General features: G+C 37.2%; 1 protein-coding gene across 1 annotated transcript; it reads left to right on the plus strand.

Annotated features, from left to right (window-relative positions):
* Positions 1-1,455: 1,455 nt before the first annotated feature.
* LOC107592246 (UPF0606 protein KIAA1549-like) lies at positions 1,456-22,540 on the plus strand. The gene is made up of 20 exons (XM_016281662.1): positions 1,456-1,863; positions 3,152-3,378; positions 11,793-13,124; positions 13,709-13,797; positions 13,880-14,054; positions 14,233-14,363; positions 14,502-14,688; positions 14,782-14,841; positions 15,286-15,440; positions 15,521-15,698; positions 16,718-16,902; positions 17,123-17,328; positions 17,777-17,936; positions 18,634-18,863; positions 19,408-19,549; positions 19,619-19,972; positions 20,054-20,106; positions 20,340-20,467; positions 20,538-20,692; positions 21,581-22,540. Exons 2-20 carry the CDS (start codon positions 3,255-3,257, stop codon positions 21,809-21,811), a joined length of 4,275 nt encoding a protein of 1,424 aa, XP_016137148.1. The 5' UTR covers positions 1,456-1,863; positions 3,152-3,254; the 3' UTR covers positions 21,812-22,540.
* Positions 22,541-22,870: the final 330 nt, after the last annotated feature.

Raw genomic sequence — 22,870 nt, forward strand, 5'->3', positions numbered from 1 at the left:
TCTTTTTTTCAGTTCTGCACGAAACAGTCATTGCAAGCATATACTAGTCAGCCTGGTGCCATTTTGGAGAATATCCACTGAATGCAAACAGCGTATGCTATTCTGTGTCAGCTGCGTCACGCAGATATGTTGTTTTCGTTCAGCTGATACTCTCCAAAATGGCACCAGGTGACGCGGAGGAGACGAATTGTTGAATAAAGTCGTTATTTTAGTTTTCTTTGCTACAAAAAGTATTCTCATAGCTTCGTAAAATTACGGTTGAACCACTGATGTCACATGGACTATTTTACCGATCTCCTTGCTACGTTTCTGGACCTTGATCGTGGTAATTACATCGCTGTCTATGGGAGGGTCACAGAGCTCTCAGAATTCATCAAAAATATCTTAAGTTGTGTTCCGAAGATGAACAGAGGTCGTAGGGGTTTAGAACTTTGAGTAATTAACGACAGCATTTTCGCTTTTGGGTGAACTAACCCTTTAATTTAGGTTAATTTGACCTCTAATCAATCTTTGAATAAATCAGGAATCTTTGAATATTTTCTTTGGCAAGCGTTGAGGGACGTGCCCAGTATACGATATGCTAATAATAATAATGCAATAATATAATTTTGTGCATTTTGCCTAATATGCTCCTTATCCACCAAACACTAGAATTATGTAAACACATCTCACTTTCTAGCGAGTCTCAAATGGTCAAATCTCCCTAAGGAGGGCCAAGAAAAGGTATGTAGGCTACCCTATTTAATATTATTACATAACTTATAAAAACCATGCTATTAGTATAGTAAAACCATGGTTACGTACTATAATAAAACCATGGTCAATTTCCGTAAGGGGTGTTTTGGCATTTTGATTATCATGGATAAAATATAGTTAATTTAATAAATCCATGGTTGATTTTAGTAAGGGACATACTGTTAATATGTTACTTTTTCAAACAACAGTTTCAGTGACAACAATAGTGACATAAAAAAAAGTTCGTAACAAAAATCGCTTTCGCGTGAGGAGGTAACCATAGCAACAGCTCAATCGCTGTAACAAACGGTACATCGACAAAAGCGCGTTATTAATTTATCATAGACTTGGCACAAATATATCATGATAAAGTTTGTTAGTGTTTTGTTTAAACGCGTTTAAGATAGTTGACGGTTAACTGCGCTAGAGGCGCCAAAAGAACATCGACGCGCGCCCAGAAAATTACTAACGTGACGTTAAACGAAATTTATGACCCTTCCGAAAGTAAATATAAACAAATAAAATAATAATTAACACTTCGCTCTGATATCTACGCTCAAGTCCTTAGCAAAATGTAAATAAGAAGAGCGTATGAGGCGTGTGAGGGTTACTAAAGGATCCTGCTGATAGCCAATGACAGTGTCTCCATTATTCTTTAGGTTTCTTATGAATAAATCCAAGGGGCGGGTCTTTGCCGAGCGCCGCAGATATCGAGCAGGCGTGTTTCTCCTCTGTGTAGTGTTAGTGTTTTATGCCGAAGACATGCGCTACTAGCAGTATCTTTTAGAAGCGGCTCACGTATTTATTTAAGCGGTGCAATTTGTCCAGCGTGTTTGGAGGGGATGGGATCTTGGGTAATGGGCCGTGCATGGGAACAGCAAGAACCGCTTCTTTACAATTAGATCTACACCGGATACCGGGAAATGAACCTCGCGCGAGCAGCGAGCTGGATACCGTCTATACGAGGAGCTGTCAGCATAAATATATGATATGTTTCATCTGATTTGATCCCTTGCATTGATAGCTTCGATATTCTCTATGTATGGCCGTTCTGTCATCATGATATCGGGTTTGTGAAGAGGCGCGCGCGTGAGCCGCATCCGCGCGAGGTGCATCTCAACATGACAGGTAACGAGAATGACTCCGATGTACGGTGCCATTCACCTTCTGTATCCTTGCATGTCAATGCCCATTTAAAAATACCGTAAATATGTGTCATATGATCTGGGTTCGGGGAGATCCTGCCGGTATGCGCGTCTGAAGATGCTGTTTTTCCATCTTTGACCCAGTGCATGCGCTTAGTCTGTTCCTACACCCGCCCTTTTCCATCTGTACTGCTATTTATCTGCTTCAGATCTATAGCTGTGTCTGTCTGACAAGATGCGCGCGATATTAACCTCACGGGAGCCATGGGCCGCGCGCACCGATGATCTGTCGTTATAACCTACATTCACACAGTGTGGATACTGTGACTTTATGGCGTTATAGGTTTGCACGGCATTGAAATACATGGAAATATACATGCTACGGAGGATGCATGTGTGATAAATAGATAGATAGTGGAACTGTATAGACCGTAAAATGATTTTTCAAGTTTTATTAACTATTTGTGAAATGTAGCCATTTCTGACTGAAAAATAGTTTCACTACCATTTTTTTAAGTAGAGATATATCAATAGAAAGTTAGATAGACAGACAAACTGAAAAAAATTGTTAAATTTTGGTCAAATTTACTAGCAATTTTTTTCAGGAGATAGATAGATAGATAATTTTCAGAGTTTATTATTCATTATTTGTGAAACTTACTAGCAATTTCTGATTGAAAATTGTATCTACCAATTTTTTAAGATGGGTAGATAGATAGAGCCGGTCTTATTTCACAAAATTTTGCTTTGAATGATATTTGTCATGTGAGTTTAGATAGCAATAAAACATTTGATTGAGAAAAAAAGCTAAAATACAGATTTAAACAAAAAAAGTAATTAATCTGACGTTGGAAGATTGAAAAAATATGTTATTTTAAAAACTTCAAGGTCATTTTGAAATCACAGACCTTTGATTGCAGACTTGACCAACTGGACACTGTTTGAGGCATTTCTCAGATCTTTTCTGAAACTTTTGACACTAACGTCTGGAGAAACATCTTCAGCCATTTGCTCTTGAATCTTCTTGTCTGTAGGACGACTGCAAAATATAAAATAAACAGTATATACAACATATTTCCCAAGATAATATATACACAGTATATCAGACTGATATATGCCAGTATTGGAACCTAAAAACCAACACACACACACACACATATATATATATATATATAGGATGATGGTGATGCCTTCAATTCATCCTACATAAAACCATGCAATGTGAAATTCAGCTTTATGTCTAACAGATTATGTGTTTCTTTTTCTCACAGCAACGTATAGAAAAGGAAGGATACCAAGCAGGAAGACCTGTGGCTATCCAGGAGACATTTTATCAGGGTCAGATGGCCTGTCTTGAATAAGAAACGTGCAAAAATGGAGAGCTCTGGTTCAAGGATGGTACTGAGGAGCTCGCGGCGACTGCTCGGATGTTGCACACTTCTGCTTGCCGCTGCGATGTTGGTGGGCTTCATGGCGACGTCTGGCACACCCGTTGCAGGTATCTCATCACAGAGTGCACTAAAAGTTTGGCTTAAGGCTGGTACTTTTGCTTTTTTTGTCACTTCCGTCACATTTCGTTTAGTTTCTGTGGACCTATTGTGAGTCAGTATCATAAAAAGCGAGTCTTTTTCATCACAGATGATTTGAACGTCAGAGGAACGGTGGGCGTATGTTTGAGTGATTCTCTCTTTGTGTGAATGACGTGTGTCACAGTTAGAGGTGAAGAATGAATGGGATTCACAGTTAATTGTATTGAGATGTGTGTGAGACAGATTCTACATTGAAGAAAGCACATATCTACCCACAGAGTGAATTCTTAAAATGAAAATACCTCGAAGTGACATGCTGACTATACAGATTAGACATGGTTGGCTTAGTTCTTGCTTGGCACTAATGAAGGACCTTTAACATCCATAGAACCTTTCCATTGCATAAAAGGTTCTTTAAATCAGCTGTATATATCTATATCTATATCTATCTCTCTCCCTCTCTCTCTATATATATATATATATAAAGAGAGAGAGAGATATAGATATTATTTAAGAAGCAAAATGGCAGTTAATAAGTCTTGTTTTCTGAAAAACATTATCAAAATTAAGTGAGTTTAAATAACTAAAATATCTGCCAATGGGGTAAGAAAAATAAACTTAATTCAAAGGAAAACTATTTAATTTTTCTTATCCCATTGGCAGATTTTATTTCTTATTGTGATCATAAACCTTTTCATTAAATCACAAAATTTTGATAATTAGTTAATAGTTCATATTTAAATAATTTAACAACACATTCACATGTTCACTGTTCTCAATAATAATGTCAATACTAATAATTAGTAGTAGTAGCAGTAGTAATAATAATAGTATTTATAATTTATAAGTATTTATTATTATACTCTAATTATAAAAAATAAAGACAAATATATTACGGTTGTAAAATTACAATTGTACTGTAAAATAAAAACGGAATACTTGATAATTATAATAATTAAATGTGACTATAGGGTTATTTAATTGGACTAATGTTATTAAACTAAATTGCAACCTTTGATTTCGATATTGCAATAAGCTAATAATCACACAGCCCCATTTATTTATTTTAATTTATTTTAATTACATTTTTATTATGACCAGACCTGTTAGAGACAATGTCTAAGCCATTAAGCCCCCCATTTTAAAACCCATATTAATTTAATTTAATTTAATATTATATTATATAAATACTAAAATATGAATAATTACTAAAATATGAGTTTTACATTTAGCTTTTTATCAACTTACAAACCCCAGTTAATGGAAAAATGCTTCTTTTAAGAACCATTCATTAAAAGGTTCTTTTAAGAACCCAAAATGGTTCTTCTAACACAGAAATCTCCCTTTTGGAAGCTTTATTTTTAAGATAGTCGCTCAGTAACTGGAGACAGCAGGCTGATTACCGTGAGCGTATTTACGCTGGTTCCACATCACTGTAAGATACACACACACACACACGCGCATCCCAGACAGATGGATGAGAGTGTCTCAAAGCTCTCTGAAAGGGAAGATGCAACTTTCAAATGCACACCCACTTCATCAGATACACACACACACACATGGTCGGAAAGCATGGGGGTTCATTAGGAGTCACACACCCCGACGAGCCCACAGCTGTGATGGAAATGTGTCCTATGGTGCAACAAGCCCCCCATTAACGCCATTGATCTTGTCTCTCTCACACACACAATCTTTCTCTTTCTGTGGCTCTGCGGTATCTGATGGTCGGCATTGATGATTAGATTTAGGAACATCAAAGCTAAGTGGACTTGGGTCTGTAATAATGCGCTGCTATTCATAGACGCAGTTTCTCCTCTGTTTTCTCCTTTATGCTTGGGAATCTGTGTCAGTGGAATCGGCATACGTGTGAACGTGCCCGCGTGAGCTCATTCTGTCGGTGTGAGAAATGCCTGTGTGCTCTGTAGCATACTGATGAAGCGGCCGGCGTGTGGTATACTCCTGCTACACACACACACATCACGCAGCATCACCATGGAAACACCTCGCCTGACCACACCACAGAGCCATTCATAGGACTAGTGTGTGTGTGTGTGTGTGTGTGTGTGTGTGTGTGTGCATGTTTATGTGGTTTATGAGGACACAAATTTGTATAATAACATGGGTATGACATAGGTATTACAATGAGAAGGTGATTTATGAGGACATTTTCAGTGTCCCCGTAATTCAAAAGGCTTAAAATAATTCAGAATTAGTTTTTTTGAAAATGTAAAAATGCAGAAAGTTTCCTGGGAGGGGTAGGTTTAGGGATAGGGTTGGTGTAGGGCAATAGAATATACGGTCTGTACAGTATAAAAACCATTACACCTATGGAGAGTCCCCATAAACCATAAAAACAAACCTATGTGTGTGTGTGTGTCTCGCTTTCCCCCTGTGTGAAGTTGTGTTCTCCGTTGGGATGCTCTGACAGTTAACTGAGTCTGAAGTTAATTATTGAAGTTATTTCGTATGTCGTTCCCCAGAGTGGTTCGTCTCGAGGTTTAACACAGAGTCTTCATAGATAGGATAATGTACATGACCAGATTTAAAAGGAACAATTTATTCAAACTAAAATTTAAATTCTGTCATTATTTACTCACCCTCATGTCGTTCCAAACTGGTAGGACTTTCTTTCTTCTACGAAAGAACATATTTGTCTTTTTTTTTGGCCACATAATGAAAGTCAATATGGACAAATTTCTTCAAAATATCATGTTAGAATATCATGTTATATGTGATTCTCATACTCTCTTTTTTTTTTTAACTAAGTGTAGATTTCTTTTACTGTAGTGAAGTTCAAAAACTTTGCGTATTTGCTTTCAAATGATGGTGAAATTAAGAAACTGACACATAAGTTTTAGTTTGTTCCATTTTCACATTTATTTTAAAGTTTTAGTAATTTCGTTGATATTTTTTTACATTTTAATTATTTTTTTAAAACGTGTATGTTTTATAAATTTTTATTTCAAATGTAGTTTCAGTTAATGTAGTTAAAATAAATGTAAATGAGAAACTGTCTGAAATAAAATTATATATTTTTAATGGTTTTAGTCTTTAGTTTTTAATAATTTTATTGTTATAGCTTCAGGGAAAATTCATGTAATTACACAACATTTCATTAAACAAAAAAGAAAAAATTACACTCGTAATTTTCAGAAATGACGTGGTGTTTCGAGGTGCGAGGTTCTGCTAAAAATATTAAATATTTAGGATAAATCTACATAAACTAGTCATCCTCACTGTAAAGCCTGTGTTATACTTTCCGCGTGCGCGAGTCCGCTATGATGTAAAAATCGTCATCGGAGAGTGGACATCCGCGTGCCTCCCATTTTTTGTGCGGTCAGTAGGCTACAAAAGTAGCCTTTTAGTTACTTTTATTGGAGTAACCAATATTGTAATACATTACTTTTAAAAGTAACTTTCCCCAACACTTCTAATAGTTCTGATCAAAATAATAATTCTCCTGATTTAAATCTTTACTTTTTGGGTCTTGTCAGTGTCATTGTTCAGGTATAAATTATTATCCAGATACCTGATGAAGCAGATAGCATTGTAACAAGGAGCCTGTTGTTTTTTGTTCCAGAGATGATAAACTTCAGCCAATTTCCATATGTATGTTAGGTACCAATCTTTGGAATTAACAGTTTTACTTTTTAGCATACAAATGTGTCATAAATACTTCTGAGATAGAAATAAATTGGGCCATCGAGCATCCCATTGTGTTCTTACAGGAAACACATACTGTATTAGCTAAAAACATTTGATATCTAATGACTGGCACACAGCTCCAGAAATAGTTATTTTATTCGAGCAGTTAGTGTCATTGTGACTCACTAAACAGATGGATTGCTATTTTCGAAAAGTGTTTTTTAACAAGATGAGCAACTTGATATCTGGCCTGAGGAAACATGACAGGGCATGTCTATGTCTAGCGCTGTCTGATACCATGAAGTTTGAAGCTGTTCGACCTCAGTTTGTAGTGTTGGAGTAAAAGTCCATGTTTGCTACTGTACAGTGATGTTGACTTCCTTTTTCTCTCTGTGTCCTCAGCTAGTATGACACACTGGCCTACTAATGTCGCTCAACTGCGCTGTACTCCTCTGCTTCCCCACAGTGTGCCGTTCAGTCAGCCTCATTACCCACAATCCCTCTGTTCTACCCTCAGCGGCCCACAATGCCGATGAATCACAGTCACATTAATAAAAGAGCAGCTCTCATAGCCAGCTTCAGTACCATATGGCTCGTTGAAATAAAAAAAACGTAATTTTAAGAGTCACCGTGTCACATTTACTGTTATAGCAAGACTTATGATATGAGTTTTAGTTTAGCTGTTATATCTGTCCATGCAAAACCGTAATAGGATCATCATTTGTGTCTGAAAATGGAAATTAATGTTTTGTGCACTTCAAGAATCAGATCTGCAATCTCTATAGACACTGACCACCAGAGGGCGGTGTGTGTGCTAATATTCAGAATAATTTTTTTAAAGGGGTCATATGATGCGATTTCTATTTTTCCTTTTCTTTAATGTGTTATGTAGATGTTTGTGCATGTATACGATCTGCAGAGTTACAAAGCTCAAAGTCTCACACAAAAGGATTTATTCTATCTAAAAGAGAAGGCTGATCCAGACCGGGCTAAAACGCCTCATTCAAACACGCTCCCACATGTCTACGTCACGATGTGGAAATATTTGCGTAATGCCGCACAAATGTGCACGCAAAGAAAGAAGCCGTGGTTTCAGGAACAGTAGTAGTGTTGATGCAGCTATGTCAGGGAGACGGTGTGTGTTTCTGTGTGAAACCAAAAGCACATTATTTGGCCTTCCGGAAGTAGATGCAATTAGGAATCATTGGTTAAGATTTATTTACAACAGAACAGCACAACCCAGATGTTCGAATTTGTGCAACGCATTTTATGGACGACAGTTTTGTGAACCTAGGAGAGTACGAGGCTGGCTGTGCATATGTCAGGGAGACGGTGTGTGTTTCTGTGCGAAACCAAAAGCACATTATTTGGCCTTCCGGAAGTAGATGCAATTAGGAATCATTGGTTAAGATTTTCACGCCACTCTGTTGCCCTTTCGGGCTTGAACTGATGGTAAAACTAGCGACATTATTAACTGTCTTGATATTTACTTTGAAAGCTAAAGCTCGCGATTATGGTAAGGGGTGTTACATTTCCGATGCATGCTTGTGGTTTTCGGCCGATCACAATGCACTGGGTCAGCTGGCCAATCAGAGCAGACTGCGCTTGTCAGAAGGAGGGGCTTTGTTGAAAACGACGAGTTTGAGAGAGGCGGGGCATAGAGGACCTACAATAATGTACAGTATTTGAAAAATAATGTGTTTTTTGAACATTAAAGCATGTCAACATATTCTGTTACACCAAATACACAAAAGAATGATCTTTAAAATAGCATCATATGACCCCTTTAAAAGATTGATTCCTAAATTATCACCTCCAATCCTAAATATGTGGTTACTGTATATTTATTGTTACCAGTGTTAGTATTGTTATACTATAATAACATTTATTCATATTTTTTGTATTTTCAGTTTTCTTTTTAATTTTAGTTTGTTTTTATGTGATATACTTTTGTCATTTTTTTGTTTTTGATTTGTATTTTTATAAATCTTTAATTATTTCTTTATTTCAGTTTTAACTTACTTTAACTTAAACTTCTTTATTTCAGTTAGTTGCCAAGGTAATAATTTTTTCAGTTGAAGTTTTTCATCTAATATTTATATAAAATTTTATTTCAGCTTTAATTAAATTATCGATTTTTAATAGTTTTAGTTAACAATAACAACAGTTGTTACTGACATATACTATGTTCATATAATATATTTGTATAATATATTCAACGTTATTAACCTTTAGCCTAAAATTTAATATTATTTTAACCTCATACGGTAAATCTGGAAGTCAAATAATCTAAATATAATAGAATATAATAAGCTTCTTAAGGCCAATATCACACTATTTGCTTAAATATGATGAAATATTCTAAAGTTTTTGTTTAATCCATATATTTATATTTTTATAATAATTATTATAGTAGTAGTAATAGTTTTAGTGTATTAAAATAAATATTTTGATTTTAGTATTATATATTTTGTTTTATTTATTTATCTTTTTGCATTATACTAAATAGAGCTGTAAGTCATGTTTTTGCTTAGGGAACCTATTCACATAATGTAAATTTAGATAAATGGTTTAAGATCAAAAGTTTAATACTCATCCACAGAACTAGTTCCCATAGAGACATTGTTAAAAATGACTGTGTCTTGGGTACAATCTGGGCTTTTTCCTGCACTGTGTGTTATGAAAGATTTGGATGAAGTGTATTTACAATCTGTCCTTCTGCTGTTTGCAAATATTGAATTTCTTGTGGTTTGGTTGTGTGCCATCCTGCAGCACACTCAAGTAGGGCTGGGCGATATGACGATATTATCATATATCGACGATATCTCGTAAGTATCGCAATGTCGATGTCAACAGTCAGGTAACAGACGATTATCGACATTATCGGGAAAAAATGACAAATGATAAACCTAGTAAGTTGCAAAAAATATTTTACATAGCCCCATAGTCACCATACAGGTTTTTTTGCATGCAAGAATGAAATAATTTAGTAGGAGGGTTGGGAATCGAAAAGCTATTCCAATTTCGGAAATCAGATCAGATGCCTAAGGTCAGGAATCAAATTACATATAAAATTAAATTTCGATTCTGCGTCTCGAGACGAAATAGAACTCACTTCTGCACTCGCGCACTGTTTTCTGTGCTGCACACACACACACACACAAAGAGCACACACAAAAGCCACCTCTTAAATATGCAAACACTGGCCTGAGCTCTCTTTCTCGCGTTCTTACACATTCGAATGGACAAATACACACAGAATTATATCAAAATATCCCATAAATACAATCAGTTATGTCTTAAGTGAACGCAAAGAGCTGAGAAAGAAAACAAGGGTGTATTGGATCCGTGCATTGACAGCAGCCGCTGCCGCCAGTCATTATAATGTTAATCAAAGAAAAGAAAATCCCTCATTGATCTTGACTGAATCATTTTTGTAACCTCATTTTATATTTTATTTGCCTGTTGTTCGGCGATGCATTCCAATATAATTTATCCTTATTTAGGGTATGGCCTATTCTATTTTGAGCTGCAGTTTAATTGTTAAACAGAAAAAAGACAAAAAGTAGCACTGCATGTGTGTCTGAATATTTATTTAAACAGACTGTATAATGATGAAAAACCACAAACATGACAGGTATATTTAAAATAAGCAAATTCCTTCAGCGCACATTTCAGTGCAATATTTTTTACAGATTTTGTAAACCTTGTATACAATATAATTATGTTTAATTAAGCTGAGATATAGCACTATAAATTCTTAATTCATTTGCAATAAAACTATAAAGTTTTGTTGCAAACGGATGAAGATATTAGACTTCTCAGCTCGTCCCTCAACATGCATGTGTTTGGAGTTTCGACAGCCCAACACTGAATATTATATTGTGGGCATTGTATTTTGATTAATAAAATAAAAATTACAATATAAAAATGAAATTGAAATTACCCTGCTTCTAATTAAATAAAGCCGTTATTTTTATTTAGTTAAAAACGGGCCGAAAGAGACCTCCGAACTAGTAGGCTACCAGAAAGGGGAAAAAAAAACCTTAACGTTTTTGCTCGGAATTCATTTTTAATCCGTGCATGATTTTAGTCATACATGATAAATATCAAATACGTTATAGCTTGACTACAAGTTTAAAAACAACGCTGCAATTGTTGTAATTAAGGAAATTAAACTTACCATAATGAAATGTGTCTACACCGTAATGTATTTACTGTATTTAATGCCAAAAAGAAAGAGAAACATTGGAAAATCGGCATATTTTATTCAAGACTTTATTATATGACATTAACATGCATTTATCATTTTTACAATCACCGCCAGAATGTCCAACTTCACAATGATGAACTAAAAATTGGGTTCTATTATTTTTCCTCAACAGTTCTCCTCCCAAAACAAAATTAATTTCAAACACAAATTTGATAAGAACAGAGTGGAAATTATTAGCAACAACCAAAATAACAGCAAAGCTAATGTTTTCTGTTAGTTTAAGCACAAACTAAAAAAAGTAAAACCAAACTTTGTGGCAATAATTAAGACCAAACGGAACATGGTGTGTGTTTATGGTGCATGTCGGCAATGTTTTCTCGGAGGGGGCGGGGCGGGGCGGGGCGGGGCGTGGTGGAGGTGAAGCTTAGGTAGACGATATTATCGGATATCGCAATATTTCGATAAGATATTTTTGACATATCGCCCAGCCTTACACTCAAACTTTTCTTTTTTTCCATTCCTAAGTGGAGCTCCCATCCAACATGTCTAGAAGGAGCCTCAATCAGCTTCCAACAAGAACACGTTCACCTTCTGCCTTATCTTCATCATCATCATCATCATCATCATCTCCTCATCGATCTGAAAGAACCAGGCGTCCAGCTCATACGCCTCCAGGTGCCAAACATCCCTCGTCCCCTGGACGCCATGACATTGCCTCCCGCATAGATCCCACCCCGTCCCTCAGTTCCGAAGGGTCGGGTAACTTAGGTGACGGGGCACAGGGCATCCACCTGCTATTACGACCCCCAGACCTTCTAACACCCAGCCAGATGCCTCCCCTCCATGATGACAGACTGCCGACACCAGCTCCCCCAACCCTGATGCCACCCGAAGACCAGTATCCCGTCCACTCCGCGGAGGTGGACTGGGGCTCCGGAGACTACCTTGAAACTCTTACTTTCATGGGATCGGAAGGGGAGGAGTTTTCTCTCGTCACCACCCTTCCTACGCATGGATACGATCCGTATGATATGGACGATGATGCCACGGTCAGCTACAACACAGCTTTCCCCTCTCGCCCCGTCCTGCCCCTCTCGTCAAGAGACCTCCAGCCCAGCGTGACTGTAAAATATGGGACTAATTTAAGGACTGCCCATCCTACCGATCCCCACCTCCCATTGGCTCCTGACTCCGCCCATGCAAGCGATATGGATGATGATTTGGATTTCGATTGGGCGGAGCTTTTTCCCATTGAGCCGACTGAAATGCTGCTTCCTGATATGAACAGTTTGGAATACTATAACACGTTGCAAGCCAAAGAGAATGCTAGTATTGTGAGGAATAGGACGCACCTTCATATTAACCCTACGCACACTGTGGGACCCACCCACACTCCCACTGCAACTTTGGGAAAAATCCCGGACAAAATTGACCGGACAACTCCTCGACCTATTCCATCAGTAACCCCAACTCCACCCCAAAAACCTACAAAGCCTCCCATTGCATCAACCACCGAGACACAACGGCCTCCTGAAGGCCCAGATAAGGGTGTTCCTTCCATACCCACGTCCCATGTGGGCAAAACCCGACCACCAGTGCCAACCGCCCTGCCTCCACCCGGCACCTCAGAGGGTCCAGTAATACAAGCCGTTACGCTGAAGCCCCCTGCTACCAAACCCCATATGACCACCATAAAAACCACCACCAGAACCACAACTACAACCACGACTACCATGAGCACCACCAGCCTCTCCACCAAAAGCCCACCACCTACAACCCCCAGAATTCCTCTGTCCATCACACCCCGACAGTACGTCTGCAATATCACCAAACCGGACATGTACCTAGTCAGAGTGGGTAAGACAATTTACACAATATATCTGTATCATATTGGTTATTAGCCGATATTAGAGATTTTTTAGTTTATCATATTATTTATTATTATTATTGTGCACATAATTTTTTTTAATTTTTACATTTAGTTCATTTATCATATTATTATTATTGTGCACATTAATTTTCTTTATTTTTACATATAGTGAATTTTTTTAAACCACTAATAACATGATTTAATTTTTTAATGATTTATATTTAACAGTGATAACAGTACATAACAGTTATATTTAAATAGATAACACTATCTATCTATCTATCTATCTATCTATCTATCTATCTATCCTGTTTATCATTATTGCCCACATTAATTTCCTCTTGTTTAACATTTAGGTAATATTTAAAAAAACACTGATCATTTAACACATTCGTAATTTAATGTTGTGATGGAAAAATTCTTTAGAAAGTTAAAAAAGGTTTTTATTTGTTTAACTGTACTTTGTCATTATTATTAATTATTTAATTATATATTTGTATTTTTTTATAATACGTTTTAATTACATACATTTGTTATCATCTCTTACAACCTCCTTGTCTGACTCTTGCAGGCATGCCTAGTGGGTCATCGGTTGCGTTTGCCAAAGCTCATGTGCGGGAGATCCTTCGACGAGAGTTCAACCGTTCAGTAGAGCTCCAGGTGAGCGTGTCAGATCACAACAGGTCACACATCAGCTATTTATTTCTAGCATCACTGATGTCTATCTGTGCTTTCCATTCAGGTCCTCAAAGCCCCACCCAATTTCATCTTCCGGGCAGTTTCTGGTCCACTGGTGTACACTGCTATCTCTGTCATTAATGCTGTCCGCCAATCAGTGCACAGCACTTCCTCTTCTTCCATTCTGTTCGTCACAACTATATATGCAGTGCCTGATTACAAACATCAGGTCCACACAGGTGAGAGAGTCAGAGTATAACCAGTGAATAGCACGCTCACGTGTGTCAAATTCTAAAAACTGAGTAATCATTTTAAAGTAAATAATATACGTTTTATTTAAATATGTAATATCATATATAATAAACATTATATTTATGTTTTAAGAATGATTGTGACATTAGTTAATTTGTCTTGCAGTGCTGCAGTTTGTACCGAGTCATGTGGATGTGCGTCTGTGTAGCTTCAGTGAGCGTGTAGAGAAGGGGCTACTCATGGCATACGCGGAAGTACGCAAACGCTCACAAGAAAATGGAAATTTCACAGTTCATGTATGTAATTAATTCAAAATACTCAAAGCACAATTTTTGCACACTTTACTGTTTTTCCATGAAAAGCTTGTTAACAATGATTCTGTGTATTACATACATTTAAATAGTATTGATAATTCTGTATGATTGCTTGTCTAGATTGTGAATATCACTAGTAGCCTTCCTAAGGGTCAGCGGCTGCAGAAGGCACCGGTGGACATCACTTTTGCTGTGCGTGATTCTCAAGGCTTCCTAACGGGATCAGATGTGAGTGGTCACATGAGGCAGCTCAGCGCTGTGGAGTTCAGCTTCTACCTTGGTTTTCCTACCCTGCAGATCGCTGAACGTGAGTCACAAATACACACACTGGCTCTTTGTCTCAATTTCTCATAAACGTTATTCATTTATCACTCTTTTTATCTCAATTCTTGTCTTCCAGCTTTTCATTATCCTGAACTGAATGTGTCCCACCTGTTACACACATCCTGGGTGAAAACAGGTATGTGGGTGTGTTCCAAATTAAACCTTGGAATCCAAAGTAATGTATATTAAAACAGTCAATATAAAATGTATAATTATACAATATGAATTAATATTATTATATAGTTTTAAATATTAAAAACACAATATTATTTTTGAGGTGAGTTCTTATGTGAGATAAATATGATTGTAATACATTTTTCATTAATTTATATAATTAATTGTTATAATACTAATTCATTTTTGTATTTGATTTATTCACATCTTGTATTAAATTCAATATTATGATCTAATATTTCTCATTATCAGGCTATTAATGGGACAGGCACTTATAAATGTTTATTTTACTAAAAGATGGCAGGTGGATTTATACTAGTCTGTAATTTATGAATATTATAATTTAGTACTTCATGCACATTTCTTATGCTACTTCCTTTTTTGTGGATTTGTGCATTTGTTCTAGTGTTATTGGGTGTGTTGGACCAGCGTGTGAACGAGAGGACCTTCCAGGCCAAAATGGAAAGGCGATTAGCACTGCTGGTTGGAGAGGGACTTCGGATCGGGGTTAGCAGTCGACGATGGAGAAGAGCTACTAGTATTGGCAACAACAGTGTACAGGTACATTCAAACACATTAGTGTACACAGTTTGTTTGTCTTTCCCACACATCACATAAGCACGAACCCTGGTGTGCCTCAGATCGTGCGAACGTCCCGTCTGGATGGCCCGGACTACCCGCTGGAGCTGGTGTATTTTGTGGAAGCGGGGTCAGGAGAGAGGCTGCCAGCCCAGGCCACTGCAGCCATGCTCAACAGACTGAACCTGCAGAGAGCCGCCATCGTACTGGGCTACAGAGTACATGGAATTCTGGCCACACGTGAGTCAAAGTTGTATCAACTAAAGGCTGTGACAAACTAAACCGACGTCAAAGAACTAACGGCTACTGTTTTGTCGCCTTGCGCCACCTTCATCTGTCAAAAATTTGCACGTGAACACACCACAAAGACTACAGCCAATGGACAGTTAGAATGTGCGTTCTGTGCCTGCTTGAGAGGAAATAACAAGTGGCAGTAGTCTATATTCATCGTATGACCCCAGCTAACAGGGAACATTCTCAGAACTTGGGCTAACGTTCTGACGTGGTTCTCGCAAAGTAATGAACAAACATTTTTCCAGTAACAATAATGGAATGTTCATTCAAAGTTATTCGGTCTTTAATAATTCTCTAAATGTTTGCACAAAAATATTTATAAATTGATCATGGAACAGTTTTTCCTGAAATTTGACATTCGACTAACATTTTTTAAATGTTAAAAAAAATTAAATACATGTAGCTACTAGCTACTGTTTCACAGTGTTCAGAGAACATTCAAAACTAACATTTTCTTGATGTTTGCAAAACCATAAAATGGAATGTTTTCTTAACGTTAACGCAAAAACCAAGAAAAACGTTTAAAAAAAACGTTTTGAACATTCAGAAATAACTTTTTAAGAACTTACTGGGAACGTTAGTAAAACATTAAGAGAACATTCAAACATAACATTCCCATAATGTTTGCAGAATGATGAAATGGAATGTTTTCATAACCAAGAAAAATCTGGAGATTCTGAACGTTCAGAAATAATGTTTTCAGAACTTAATGATAACGTTAGCAAAACATCCTCAGAACATATTTGTTAGCTAGGACTGTGAATATATAAGCCGTTAATAAAGTACCACTTGCTTTCCATTTTGAATATGATATGAATCATGTTGATCAGCTGGTCTTCTTCATTCCAGACGTCTTTATAAAATATATAGATTTACTTGATATGTCACAGCCTTAAAAAACGTGTTTTTAATAAAGCAAAAATGTATGATTTTTTTGTGCCAAATATCATGATACTCTGTTTCAGCGGTGGAGAAGCTAGCCCTGCTGCCCTCTGAGACTCAGCCCAGTAACGTGTGGCTGATCGTAGGAGTTGTGGTCCCAGTTCTTGTGGTCATCCTCATCATCATCATCCTCTACTGGAAACTGTGCCGCTCTGAAAAACTGGAGTTTCAGCCAGACGCCATGAACACCATCCAGCAGAGACAGAAGGTCAGGGTCACTGAGTGTGTGTGTGTGTGTGTGTGCGCGCGCGTGTGTGTGTGTGTGTGTGTGAAAGTGTTGCCCACTCATAGACACTCCATGTGAAGTGACAGTGCTCATTTTTACTCACCCATGTCAAGGGCTTTAATGGAAAAATGGGCTGCATTGCAACAGTCAATTTAGCATGTTGTATCATACTTACTGTACTTTCATGTGTTTGTCATTGTAGTTGCAGCCTCCCATTGTTAAAGGCTTTGATTTTGCTAAACTACACCTGGGGCAGCATAGTAAGGATGACATCATGATAATCCAAGAACCCGCCCCTTTGCCAGCACCTGTTAAAGAGGCCACGCCCTCAGAGGGCGGAGAATTGAACACTCCTAAATCAAAGAGCTCATCTACAAAAGCATCCCGTGCAGCACGGAGAAGAGGCAGGTAAGAAACTGTCTGTGAGCAGGTTCTGTTTATATCAGTGTAATTTTAGTATTATTTATTTACTATAGTTTGTGTAGCGTTTATTTTTATATTTTCATTTTAAATGTAGTTTAATTTTTGCTAATTTGATTGTGTGTCATTTTTATTGATTTCTGCTATTTCGTTTATTTTTATTTCAGTTGTGTTTCTTATTCAAATTTAGCAATTATAAGGGCTTCAACTTAATTTCAGTTAATATCAGTTAGTTGCCAAGGCAAGGCATTCGTTTTCATCTTTATTTTCATATTTATTTCAGCCTTTATTTTTAGTTAACAATAAAAACACCGGTTTATATTATCTTTAAAAAAAAATTTGTTTGTTTGTTTTGTTTGTTTTTTAGTTTTGTGTCATTTATATTTATTTTTGTTTTGTTTTTTAAATACTGCTATTTACTACTATTTTTTTTCAGGTTGTCTCCATCTGATGGAGATTCATTAGGAAGTGAAGCATCCAGCGGTAGAGAATCAGCAGAGGAAAGCACCAGACCTGCTGTGACGCCAAGTGACAGCAAACCCCAACATCGCAAGAGCAAGCATTGTATTATACGACAAAAGCACACTAATTCTAGTATAATATACTAGGGGAAGTCGTGGCCTAATGGTTAGAGAGTCGGACTCGTAACCCAAAGGTTGTGGGTTTGAGTCTCGTACCGGCAGGGATTGTAGGTGGGGGGAGTGAATGTACAGCGCTCTCTTCCACCTTCAATACCACGACTGAGGTGCCCTTGAGCAAGACACTGAACTCCCAACTGCTCCCCAGGCGCCGCAGCATAAATGGTGTGTGTGTGTGTTCACTGCTGTGTGTGTGCACTTTGGATGGGATAAATGCAGAGCACTAATTCCGAGTATGGGTCACCATACTTGGCCACATGTCACGTCACTTTCACATTTTTTATACAGTATATAAATTTACTATATTATTGTACTATATACTGTATTACCTATTAATAATTAAAAGTATAGTATAAATATTAATTATTAATAATTTTTTGGGGAGAGAAAAGTTTAATGTTTATATTTATTAATTAATGAAATTATATTATTTTATAAAATAATATTGTTTTTACTTATGTTTATTTATTTATTAAAATGTGTACAGTCTAAATAAATGTCTATCCTGTTTACACTTGTATTTATTTTAAACATTAAGCACATATTTCCTTTCCTTTTCCTTGTACTTCCTGATTTAATAATTCATGTATCAGAAACAGAATATTCAGCAAATATGTAATCTATAAGAAATCATTCGTAACCCATTCTGATGCAGATCCAAGTGGCCTTGAGGCATAAATCTGAGATCGAACACCATCGCAATAAGATCCGCCTGCGTGCCAAGAGAAAGGGCCACTACGAGTTCCCCTCCATGGAGGACATCATGACAGTGTTTGGCGACAGCTCCGAACAGCAGCGAGTGTATCAACAAGCTCAAGAACAGATACACAAGATCCTGCATCTTGAAGAACACACACCTTCATCGTGCGGAGAGCCACGCAAAAGGTCAGGATAATAAATCTCACTTGTACAATCTGCAACACATATACAAGTTCTGGCATGAAACTGTAGATGGCACAGTCCGATAGGACTAACTCAATCTGACCTAATGACATCATTATCACATGGCACAGCTGATTGGTTCTTTCCTGTATCGGCAGCCAATGACCTCGCTGCTCAACATTCAAATATGACTAGTGCTTGCTGTAGCAGTTTGCAGCGTGCTTCAGAAACCCTTCACCTTCCCCAGCTCTACCTGTATAGATCTGCTACGAGGTGATTCATGTATGCTATATGGGGGTTATTTCATGTACGTTATATTTGCAGCAGCAGTATTTCTTACATGCTCACAGCAGAATGTTGTGGATGTATTAGCAGTAGCAAGTCTCTGTACTTGCTCTGCCGCAGCAGCGTAGCAGATCTATTCCACCAAGACCAAATACATTAACATTGTCATGTACATTACCATGCCAATCCAGCCGAGAATTGTCATGACAGAACTAGAGTTTGCTATCCGGGAAAGTGAATGCAATTTGTTTGTGAATTGCAGTTCCAAAGAAAGACGCTCTCCCAGACACAGACAAAGACAGAATTTGAGTGGAAGCGGAAGTCTGAGAGACAAAGATCGCCTGATTTCCGACGGAGATGCCATGTACAGGAAGTACCCCGGGGTCAACAATGTGGCCTATGTGGTAGGACACGCACATGCACATGCCTTCACTCAACTAAGACACACAAACTCACCACTCCTCTTCCTGTAGTCCGATGCAGATCAGCTCCCAGATGCAGGAAGCCCTTCTCCTACTGATGAGGTGTTTTTAGACCCTGGATCGCCGCCGTCTGGCCCTGCCCCTGCCCCGCCCAGCTACGTCCCTCCTCAGCCAACCATAGAAGAAGCCCGGCAACAGATGCACTCCTTATTGGATGACGCGTTTGCTCTGGTCTCACCTTCTTCTCAAGGAAGCCCTGCTCCTCTAACATTCACTGGCATTACGGCGGTCACTTGTGTCGGCGGAATCAGCCCCGGTCAACCCTCCAGCCCGTCCTCACGTCCTACACGCCAATGGGGCTCCTCTTCTTACCCAGCAGCCCCTGTACACAGTCCTTTCTCTGTGGTGAGTGACTGTAGACATTTGAATGATGGAATTTGAATCCAAGTAATGTGAAATTTAATTTATTTTCTCTCTGCTTTTTAGAGGTATGCCGAGTTAGGAATGTCTCCCACATCTGTTCAAGGTTTACTGCAGAGGTGAGGTGGATTCTGGGAGGTTTTATAGAATAAACTAGTAAGAAAAGTCAGGAGGAAGTTGAAAAATGCATGTAAACATGAACGTGAAGCATAATGATACTGTTAAGCCAGCAAATAACAAGTTTGAGTACAGAAAAGCAAATATGCTGCCTTATCCCAATTTGTCCTCTCTTAAATATTCATCAGGTTCAGATATAATATTTACTCAGCAGATTGTTTGTATAACTTGACAGTCAGGCGCAGGGCTCTGGATATGTGGTGTCAGCAGAGATGCAGTCAGATCCTGGATACTCCAGCAGGGGGCTGTATGGAGAAGAGATGCCATCATCTTCTCGGCCACGACCAGTAGGGGGCAGCACAGGTAACGGTCTTATTGGTATTTGAACGTTTGGTTTCATTGCTATGATAATTGCTACGTGTTGTGTGTGTAGGTGCACAGTTGCATCAGCTGACACAAGTGGGCTTGTCAAGTCGGATTGGACTGTATCCTGGAGTTGGCCGTAGTGTATCTGGACCTTCAGGATCAAGCTGGGCCCATTACCGCTCAGATGAGGAGATTTCCAGACCAGGATCCAACCGAGAGGCTGTAAATCAAACATGCACATTCATAATAGTATATATAAGAGTATAGCATAAAATATGGGATGTTATAAAATCCCAAAACTGTGCTATTGGATTACCAAAGCTTTGCAGTTTAGTTGCATTCAATAAAAGTATTAAAAAATATAATATAACATATAAGTATATCATATATATATCATATAAGTATAACGGCAATAATGTGAATGGACAAACTAATGATAGCAATTACATCATTTAATTTGTTTAATTTTATGTAATTGTTAATTTAAGTTAATTCATAAAAAATATTTTAATTGTTTATCTAATTTTAAATAATAATTCATATTAATGTAAGTAATTTAAAACTATTTTATTTGTATTAATTTAAATGTAGAACAATTCAAATGTATATTTTTATATATATATATATATATATAAACATTTAATTTATCTATATCTATATATTTATCTATATCTATATTTGAAATCTATCTATATATAATGTATATTTAGTTTAATTCAATTTTAGTTTCTGTTTAAGTATGTTTATTTTTTTCCTGAATTGTTGACATTTTATTCATTCTTTTTTTTATCTCCCTATCTGATTCTCACAGAATATATTTAAATGATATTTAAATAAAAAAATTTTTTTAATTATTTAATTAAATGTTTTAATTTTTATTTAAAATGTAAATGTAAATTTAGTGTACATTTTATTTTGTTATTTATTTATTTTATTTATTAAATTATTTTTATTTAATTATTTAATAATATATGTAAAATTTCTAGCTTTTTATATTTATCTATATACAATTTACTTTAAGTTTGTTCAAACATAATCTTTGTTTTTTGTTTTTTTCCTGAGTTGTTGGTATTTATTCATTATTTCTCTCTCCCTCTCTGTTTCTCACAGATACTGACATTCCCAGAGTACTCTTCATCACCAGTATTCCAGATGCCCAGGACGTCCCTGCAGGATCCCACAACACCCCAGGGTCACCTGGAAGCCTCGAGCGCGGGGTACATCGCCCCTGAGGAGCGTTCTCCACCCCCCCAATCCTCTGCCTTTCTCATCAAGGCTATCAGGGAAGAACTCCAGAGACTTTCTCAGAAACAGGTTGCTGTTGTCAGCTACCAGAGTTGAGAAAGACCATCCCAAAAACCCCTGCCCTGGTTACCTTCCCGATGTACCACATAAACAAACTCACAAATCCCAACACAGCTCCATGGCTGAGAAGCTGCTTTACACAAAATCCGAAACAAAACCTTCAAATTCAAGTACGGCTGGTCTATTACATATGAAGAATTACTCGCAATCTTCCATACTGGTATTGCCAAGACATCCGCAAATTAAATTCCACTGCTGACATGCAGAAAATAAACTTAAATACTCTCTCCTATAATTCACAAAGAAAAAAAAAACTCATGTCCAGACTGTTTAGAAAAATAGACAAAACTTCCCCATATTCAGACTCTCAATGTGCATGCTGAGAGCTGTGAACCTTCAAGACTTCGTACTGACTGTTGCTAATGTGAAAATCCCTCCCCTTCATTCCATGTCTCTCAAAGTGCTTCCTCCAAATGGGTCATCTTCATGTCTCTGAACTTCCTCTGGTGCTAAACATCATTGCTGGGCTCCGCCACGATACCACAATTCAGCCCTGCCCAAAAACTCTGAAGTGGCGTTCTTTCCTTTTCCTGTTCTCCCATTTATCCAAGACGGCTTATCAAGTGGAAATGTGCTCTGTTCCAAAACCTAGTGAGCTGTTCAATGTGAAATCTGTTCCAAAGGTTAGTCAACTTAATTATGTTCGCTTACAAGATACTTAAATATGTTTTAACCAAAAAGTTATATTTCATTTGATAATATTCATTAAAACTGTATATTATCTATATATTATTTTGCCCAACATTGGTGAGCTTTATGTATTTTTATACTTGTTGTATCACATTGTTAGCTTAGCAACATGCTAATGTAAAACCCTGGCCGGGGCAAGAAAAATATTGATTATAAAGTTACATTTCATTAAATACTGTTCATAAAAACTTAAAATATATTATTTTGCCCAATATTTGCGAGTTCTATGTATTTTTATACTTGTTAGAGTATCACGCCATTCATTTAACAACATGCTAATGTCAAACTCTGGACGGGGCAAGAAAAATGTTGATTATAAAGTTACATTTCATTAAATACTGTTCA

The sequence above is a fragment of the Sinocyclocheilus grahami genome, unplaced genomic scaffold (assembly GCF_001515645.1).
Source record: "Sinocyclocheilus grahami isolate Dianchi unplaced genomic scaffold, SAMN03320097.WGS_v1.1 scaffold151.1, whole genome shotgun sequence".
Classification (NCBI taxonomy): Eukaryota; Metazoa; Chordata; class Actinopteri; order Cypriniformes; family Cyprinidae; genus Sinocyclocheilus; species Sinocyclocheilus grahami.

Coding starts and splice junctions, on each gene's coding strand:
- LOC107592246 (XM_016281662.1), top strand. CDS start 3,255: ATGGAGAGCTCTGGTTCAAGGATGGTACTGAGGAGCTCGCGGCGACTG. Junction 14,364..14,501: donor ATGGAAATTTCACAGTTCAT/GTATGTAATTAA, acceptor TTGCTTGTCTAG/ATTGTGAATATCACTAGTAG. Junction 15,699..16,717: donor ACATGGAATTCTGGCCACAC/GTGAGTCAAAGT, acceptor ACTCTGTTTCAG/CGGTGGAGAAGCTAGCCCTG.